The 9,123-nt window shown below is 34.0% G+C and overlaps 1 protein-coding gene across 1 annotated transcript in view; it reads right to left on the reverse strand.

The window, feature by feature from the left end:
• The window catches only part of rab26 (RAB26, member RAS oncogene family), a 91,069-nt gene extending 84,078 nt beyond the window's left edge, over window positions 1–6,991 (reverse strand). The window contains exons 1-2 of the mRNA XM_016440838.1: window positions 6,452–6,991; window positions 2,532–2,642 (exon numbers count right to left, since the gene is read on the reverse strand). Of these exons, the coding sequence (XP_016296324.1) occupies window positions 2,532–2,642; window positions 6,452–6,622 (282 nt within the window). The 5' untranslated portion in view covers window positions 6,623–6,991. The remainder of the gene's footprint in view (window positions 1–2,531; window positions 2,643–6,451) is intronic.
• Window positions 6,992–9,123: the final 2,132 nt, after the last annotated feature.

Genomic DNA, 9,123 nt, shown 5'->3' on the forward strand with positions numbered 1-9,123 from the left:
CGGTAATGCACTTATAAGTCTGCGATCTGCCGTAAAGCAAGAAGAAGTAGAAGATGCATCAGGCGCCGGCTGTTGAACGCGCTCAGGATGCACTCTGGACAGTTCAGACATTGCGGTGAAAATCAGAGGTAAAAAAAGATATAAATATTGTTCAGTTTCTTGCAGAGACCGATCGTTTCGTATCTTTACACATCAATGTATCGTCACGAGCCGCAGGGGTTAATTTGGTTTTGTTTGTACTGAAGAAACAAAGTCACCTACATCTTGGATGCCCTGGGGGTAAGCAGATAAACATCAAATTTTCATTTTTGGGTGAACTATCCCTTTAAGACACTCAAAGTACACATTTATTTTACACATTTAGTTTCATGTTCGGGTCATTTTGATCCGGGTATGTATGAAGTACTGTTGGGTGTCAAAAATACTTTTGCTAAATGATCTATGAAGTTATATTAGTCTCAAAAACCTTTGTAAACTATATTCTGCCTTTTCCCCATATCTCACACAGTTTTGGGACTGATTTGTGTTGATAAACATGTATATGCATAATATGTCTATTGACAAACCATTGCAGCATGAAAAATTGATTACTTTTTTAAACTGAAAGTGAAAGTTTAAAATGAATTTATTTATTTTGCTTGAAAACTTTTTGGAGTAGTATTTATGTTGTTTTGATGTTGGTTTGTTAGAAATATGTTGGTTTCAGTTATAAATTCAAAGGAAATTCTCAGATTAAGTGTTTGTATAAATTTCATATGATGATATATTCAAATAAGATGTTATATATATATATATATATATATATATATTTGTGTGTGTGTGTGGTTCATGTGTAATTCAAAAATATCAGGCAATTAATTTTTTAGATTTTATTTTTTAGATGCAGTAATACCATGGTAATAACAAGTTAACATTAAAAACTGACCTTTTTCCACACTTACTCATCACTGAGAAGGTGCTTGTCCGATACAATGTGGTTTAAATTTAAAAATATTTTATGCCTGTTTTACAAAATAATTCTGTGAAATGCAAATATAGTACACAGATTTTGAATGCATTATGAGAATTCAAGTATTTGAAGATAGAGAGTGGGAATATGATTGAAACACCAACAACTCAATCTAGCATATAGCTATTGATGTCTGCATAGAAACTTAAAAGCTTATGAAATACGAAAAGATCCAGCCACTCCATCTAATAAAGGGACCCTTTCACATTGACCAAAGCAGTCCAAACACACAGACACTGTGTCCTGTCCTCTAGATTAGTTCACATAAATGATAGAGTACTGGGTTTGTGAAAAAGCTTTCAGTGCCTTTGGCTGTACTGAAGTAATGTAAGAGCTGAAATGATGCACAGCAGTCTCAGGACGCCAAATCGTTCATCAGTTCATGTTGTCTGTCTGTAGTGCTCTTAAAAATTGTTCGGAAAATAAAAGCCCCGAAGAGCTTCGATGGGTAATGATGGTTTCCTTCTTATTGATGTAAAAGAAAAGAGACACAGAAATGGCCTATTTTATTGCCAGCTGTAACGTCTTATGGTTTTGCTGCTTCATGGTAGCTAAGCACAAGCCTTTAGTGCTCATAAGGCCAAAGAAAATAAAGACAGAACTGTCTGCCATCATTTCATTTTATGAACCGATTGATTTTTACTTAAATGAGTCCTACTGGACATAATACAACAGAGGATGGCATTGAAAAAAATAATCAACTATGAGTCATAAAACTGATAAAAATGCATACATTTATATGCATTAATCCATGTATATTTTGTATTCTCCAAAGCAGCAGAGCATTGCATTGGAATAATAAATGACTATGAATTCTAAAGCTTACATAAATGTATGCATTTATATGCATTCATGCATGGTTTGGCTACAATGCAAAGGAGGTTTGCATTGAAATAATAAACAACTATGAATTCTAAGGCTGATTAAAAAATGCATGCATTTACACTACCGGAATATTTTAAATAATACCAGTATAATTAGACATTTTTAAGTTTTTAATGTAATTTTTTAATGTTAAAGTCTCTCATGCTAACCAAGCCTGAACTTATTTGATTAAAAATTAGTGCGGTCAATCGATTAATCGCGATTAATCGCATCAAAAATAAAAGTTTTTGTTCACATAATATATGTACGTGTACTGTGTATATTTATTATGTATATATAAATACACACACATGCATGCATATATTTAAGAACAATATGCTGTTTTTATATTAAATATATGTATATATAATATAAATGATATGAATATAAATATATACTTTCAAAATATATACTGTATGTGTGTGTATTTATATATACATAATAAATATACACAGTACACACACATATATTATGTAAACAACAACTTTTATTTTGAATGCGATTAATCGTGATTAATTGTTTGACAGCACTATTAAAAATGCAGTAAAAATAAATATAACAATGATATAATATAACAACAATATAACTTTTCAACTTCCAAACTTTGTTTATTAGTGTATATGCATTAGTGCATGTATATTTCATATTCTCTACCCACCCTGAAGTCTATACCGACTGTTGAGATGAAGCTCCCAGCCAGAAACGCTCCATCTTTAAAGCGAACCAGCAGACAGGTTTTCCCCACCCCAGAGTCACCAACCAGCATTACCTGGAGAGAAAGACATATGAAAGATGGAGCAGAACACACAATCTATCCCAGCATCTCTCCTCTCGTCTTCCCTGCCTCTTATTCATTCTATTAAGATACAAACAACCTCTCATCTTTCCATCAGCGCGTCAATCAAACTATGTCTCATTCCCTGCAGCGCTTAGAAAGACTCTTTCAAGGCCGTAAAGATTAAAGGCAGGAATATCGGAGTGGGAAGGAGAGGTTTGCTTGAGGAGAGATAAGATTAGAACAAAACTACATACTTAGTACACCAAACCAGTGATTTTCCCAAAAGGAAGCAGGGTTATTACGGTCAACAAAACAATAAAAAAAAAATCTCATTTTCATTTAGTTTAACTTGATGTATTAAAACAACTACAAAAACTATATAAGCTGCATGTAAGCTTTGGCCCTATATATACAGTGGGTACGGAAAGTATTCAGACCCCCTTAAATTTTTCACTCTTTGTTATATTGCAGCCATTTGCTAAAATCATTTAAGTTAATTTTTTTTCCTCATTAATGTACACACAGCACCCCATATTGACAGAAAAACACAGAATTGTTGACATTTTTGCAGATTTATTAAAAAAGAAAAACTGAAATATCACATGGTCCTAAGTATTCAGACGGGGGTCTGAATACTTTCCGTACCCACTGTATATATATATATATTACAGCTTTAAAAAAAATTGAGCAAAAAATTATTATTATGATACATTTTTACCATGATTTACAGGAAAAATGCCATTCAGTGTAACAATAGTTTGTATACCGAAAATGTCAGGCATATTTGGAACAAGAATCATTAGATAACGTAAAATGTAGTATAATTTAGTCACTTATTCTTTTATATATTTTAATAATTTCAGGTCAGAATAAGTGTTGTTGCATTTGTACATAAATAAATTTCAACCATATTTTGACATTTAATTTTTTACTAAAGTTATTTGAAACATTAAAGCAGACACTCTACTTGCATTTAATATACTTTCCGTGTAGATAAAAACACTTTTGTAAATTGAATCTGATGCAGACACCAGAATGGGACGTCTGTAATAAAACTCTGATAGCATATCAATGATACTAAAATTACAGACATGAAGTAAATGGATTTTGCTGTATATAAAACTAATTTGACTCAAACTTCATTACATGCCAGTACTTCCTTTCATCCCTCAGACCTGTTAAAACTTGTGATGCCCAAACAAGATCAAGTGTCTCATTAAAGGAAGCAGCTACTTGATCATTTTTCACTGACATCAGTGCTTGTTTTTGGTTTAAATGAGAATTATTTTAGGAACATTTACAACCGCTGGTGGTGGTTGAAGAGATGTCCTTCTAATGTAATGAATTAAATGAAATGCAGCAGAATATGAGCAAAAAGGAGCACATTTCTGGTTTGGGGTACTTGAGTCTCACTGATGGACTTGTGGGGTATAAAACAGGTTAGGAAACACTGGTTTAAATGTATGGAGCTGCAGGATTAGTTTGGGAAAGCGGGGCAGTGCTCAGCTATTCCTGTTCCTTTGCACTGTCCACTGGTGAATGACTGCTGACCATTCCTGACTGCATTTGATGCTATCTGATGAAAAAGCAATGCATATGATTCATAAAGGAAGGATTATATAAATGCATTATTCACCAGATCAAACTGTCTTCGACATCAAACATGCAAAGCTCAGAAGAAGAATACGTCAGTGTTGGATGCTAGTAAGTGAGCGTACTTGCATCAGGCTGAATAACCCAGTTGCTGTGCTCTGGCTTATCTGTATTGACACAGCTGTTCAATTAGAGGCCGTGCTTAACTTCAGTCAAACAGAGCGAGTAATTCTCGCCCATATGGGATGGCTGGATAGTATTGCATTGTTTTTAAATACTGCTGTAGCATAAATAAAAGCCACAAACTAGTGAAGCTGCACACAACCATTAGAGCTATGAAATATAAATTATATAAGGCAATTGCCATGTTTAGCTGGCAAATATTTACACACACATATTCACATGTATGGCAAGCCATTTTAAAAATTTTTTCCCCTTTAAAACATAACAGTAGGCCTATGTATTAAAACTTATTATTGTCTAATTTTAATGTTATTATGCTTGTTTTTTTATTAAGTAATCCAAAAGTAACTTGTGCCTATTCAACAAATGAAATACTTAGTAGTCTGAAACAAATAGCTGATCAACCTCAGATTGGCAAAGAATATTAGTTACAACAAATTAGTTACCAGTAACAATGGAATAGTTACAAGTATTAAGTACAAGTATGTAATGGATTAAAAATAGTGTCAAATTGAATAAATACTAGTTAGAATGGGAATGTCAGACTGAATGGTTAGTGAAATTCAAATATACAAGTAGTCACTAAAATTACTTACTAGTAAACATAAAAAATACTAGGCCTATTACTGTCACGGAAACGGGTGTGTGGAGGCAGGCAGGACGACGAGGCCAGTTAAAGCGGAAAAGGGAATACGTACTAGTATGTGATGAATGAGAACTAGAGAGAAACTAAATAGATGCTAGTTAGAATTTGAATAATTAGCATCTTTTTAATGTTTAGTAAAAATTATTGTGATTTTAACAGTAAAAGACTGTAAAAATGCTACAGTAAAAACCTGTTAATTGGTTATTAGTAAGTTTCTATACTATATGCGGTGAATAACTGTAACATTTAATGTAATTTTACAGTAAAATGCTGTTAAAATTACATTTTTTGGAAGTGAAAAAAAAAAGTCATTTATAATTTACAGTGAAAAAAACTAAAATTGACACTCCCAGAATTCCCTGCATGACATTTCATATTTTATGTTTTTTCATTGAAATAACTATGTTTCTTCTTATTTTCTTCTTATTGGTTGTGTACATTAGGGTTTTATCTTACATCTAATGTTGTTAAATTAATGTTTATTGAATTATTTCAGTATCATGTGTGTTACCATGATGGTGTTTAGTGTTTGTGTGAATGACACTGTGCACCTTCTCTCATTTATTCTGGATTTGCCCTAAAATACATACATTTTTTGTCTGAAGTGTTTGGCTTTTACTCTGAGGTACTTAAGACTGACCTTCCCCGGTTATCAGATGGTTCAAAACAGATATTAGTACTTCAATATGCTGGTTTATTAAAATCTGTTTTTTTTTTTTTTTTATTGTGAATTTAAGTCTGTAAAACCTAAAATGTTGCTATCATATTTTTTACGGTGAAGTTCTGGCAACCACAGCTGCCGGTATTTTACCGTAAACTGAAAATTATCAGTTACAATGGAATAGTTGCCTGCTAATATTTAGATCGTGACTAAAGAGAATAAAAGAGAGATAAAGAGAATAAGTAGGCTACTAGTAGGCCTATGTAATTAATGACAAACCGGTGACAAATTGAATAGAAAGGAATTAGGATTCGAATAGTTCGCATCTTCGCAATGGATAGTGAAATTCAAATATAATATTAGTCACTGAAATTACATACTAGTAAGTATAAAAACTACTAGTCACTGCTCTAGTCACTACTAGTAAATGTTTTAAAAAACATTATTACATAAAACCATTATCGATTACAATGGAACAGTTACTTGATTCTATTTAGATAGTGACTAGTATAAAGGGAATAAATAAGTACTAGTATGTAATCAATGACTAATAGATTAGATACTAGTTGGACTTGGAATAATTAGAATCTTTCAAATGGTCACTGAAATTATACACACACACAAAAACACACTAGTAACCAAAAAAAGGGAATAAATGTATAAGCGGCTTGCCATATTGCACTGGGTTCGCGTTGTTCAAAGCGGCTTGTCATGTACCTTGAAGGCGATGTCGTAGAATTCTCCGCTGTTGCTGAGAGAGGGTCTGCTGGGATGCACCACTCCGTTGGACTGGGTCGGGACTTTCTTACCCTTCTCTTTATCGCTGCTCGGAGATGAGCTCGGTGTATTTGAACTCCCCTTCCCTTTGACCGCTTTTTTCCTCGACATTATGATTGTTTATTCCCAGTGCGAACGTACGACGAGTAATTAATGAGCAGCGAAACGCGCGCTCTGTGCACTTCACTTCTCCCGCTGTCTGTGTCTTAGTACGCGTGAATTAACTTTTCATCAAGTAGCGCGCGCATGACTTCAGGGTTCCGTCAAATAAAGAGTGCGAGCAGCGCACCTGCTTCTGTTCCTCGCGATGCCGCTCCGTTTTACGCAACTGCTCCGACAATTTGTTGTTGCTTTTTCAGAGAAGAAAAAGCGTCTCTGGACCCTGCCTGTGAAGCTGCTCCGTCAGTGCGAAGAGAAAATTCACCTCACTCCTTTGAGCATCATAGTAGTGCACGCGCGCAGGGCGCGTTGTCAGCAATCAGTGAAAGTGATGGCCACGCGCACACCCGAGCGCATCCTCACCCTCCACTTGTTGGAATACAAAGCCCTTTTAAAGGCGCAGTCTTATTTTGAACGCACATCAGGATTAGTTTTGGTTAAGATGACTTGACAATTAATGAACTCGAAGTTCAACGAAAAATTAAAACATTGAATGCAGTCATTTTGGTATGGAAGGCCAATCTGCTACTGAGTAAAAAAAATAAAAAATACATAAAAAGGGAGTTGTGAATTTATTCTTACAATTTTGAGTTTGCTTCTCACAATTGTGTTTTTCTCTCTTTCTCGTTACTCTGAGAAAATAACTCAAATGCACAACTGTGAGCACAAAGACAGAATTGTGAAATAAAAGTTTGATTTAAAATTTTTTGTGTGTGTGTAGGCCGAATTCTGACTTTTTATCTGATAGCTCAAAAAAAAATTTACATTTTGAGTTTACTTCTCACAAAATGTCTCACAACATTTTTCTTGGTTTATATTTTGCAATTCTGAATTTTCAGTCACATAATTAAAAAAAAAAAAAATTTAAATATTTTTTTAAAGGTAATTGCACAGTTTCTCTCATGATTCATGCATTTCTCACAATTGCGAGAGAAAAGTTTTTTTTTTGTGATAAAGTCATAACTGTGAGAAGAAAAGTCCAAATTGTGAGATAAAATGTCACAATTAACTTTATTTTATATATTTATTCCATACTTTTGGATAAAAGCATCTGTCAAATGCATTATTGCAAATGTAAATTTGATCAGACGGCTACAACATTTTACAGCCCTTACATTAATGTTTTGCCTGGTGTGCTGTTCTACAAGAACATTTGATATTTAGCCTAATTTAAAGGTCATAGTTAGGCGCCCTCCTCTGTTCAAAGTTGGGTACTGCATGTAAGGTTGTAGAGTTGTTATATGACGACGTCATAATTATGAGTCAGATCTCCAGCGGCAGCAGAGAATTCCATGCCGTTATGGCTGCTATCATTCCCCGATTTAAGTTGATCCGAAGGCACATTCGGTATGAAAACATTTCTATATTGTGATTCTATGCACTGTATGTTTAGTTAATTCTTTATACTTTATATGCCGTAAGTTAACCTTATTGCCTTTATCATGCAAATTGTGCAATCTATTTCTGATGATGCGATGCTAGCCATTCTCTGTATAAAAAGCTTATGTGATCACGTGACTGATTTACATGCTTATATTTCTTGTATGTTTACAGTTTTACGTTATTCCAAGATTGATAGTAAAGCTGGAGAAAAGATTCCTTGCTTCTGTTGTTATTGGAAGGCGTTATCTGTCTGCCAAATCAAGCAGGGCGTTTGATAAGAGGGCAAAACAGTAAAACGAATATCTGCAGTGAGCAACTGGTATGAAAACATTTCTATATTGTGATTCTATGCACTGTATGCTTAGTTAATTCTTTATACTTTATATGCCGCAAGTTAACCTTGTTGCCTTTATCATGCAAATTGTGCAATCTATTTCTGATGATGCGATGCTAGCCATTCTCTGTATAAAAAGCTTATGTCTTATGTGATCACGTGACTGATTTACATGCTTATATTTCTGTATTTTCTTGTATGTTTACAGTTTTACGTTATTCCAAGATCAATAGTAAAGCTGGAGAAAAGATTCCTTGCTTCTGTTGTTATTGGAAGGCGTTATCTGTCTGCCAAATCAAGCAGGGCGTTTGATAAGAGGGCAAAACAGTAAAACGAATATCTTCAGTGAGCAACAAGCACCATCGAAGGCAACAGAAAAATAACAAGATGTTTAAGTTGCATATCATACAGACAAGCAAGCATAAAGCATAAAGCAGGAATAAGCTATAAACTGAACCAGACGACAGTCAAAGTCTGACTATGTGACTCGTGGTGAAGTGCAGATATGACTCGCGGTGAAGTGTGGACAATATAATGCCGGTTTTTCTTCACAGCGCCTTACGTAAGCTTCAGTCACATATAGCTACTAGTGACTCAGAGATGAGCACATGACTAAAAAAAGCTCTCAGTTGTCTTAATCATAATACGAAATTAGTCCTTTGAAATTAAAAAATAGATATTAGATAATAGAATAAATTGCAATAGTTCTTACATATTTTATACAGAAAGGATGCAA

This window comes from Sinocyclocheilus anshuiensis, unplaced genomic scaffold, assembly GCF_001515605.1.
Source record: "Sinocyclocheilus anshuiensis isolate Anshui unplaced genomic scaffold, SAMN03320099.WGS_v1.1 scaffold454, whole genome shotgun sequence".
NCBI lineage: Eukaryota > Metazoa > Chordata > Actinopteri > Cypriniformes > Cyprinidae > Sinocyclocheilus > Sinocyclocheilus anshuiensis.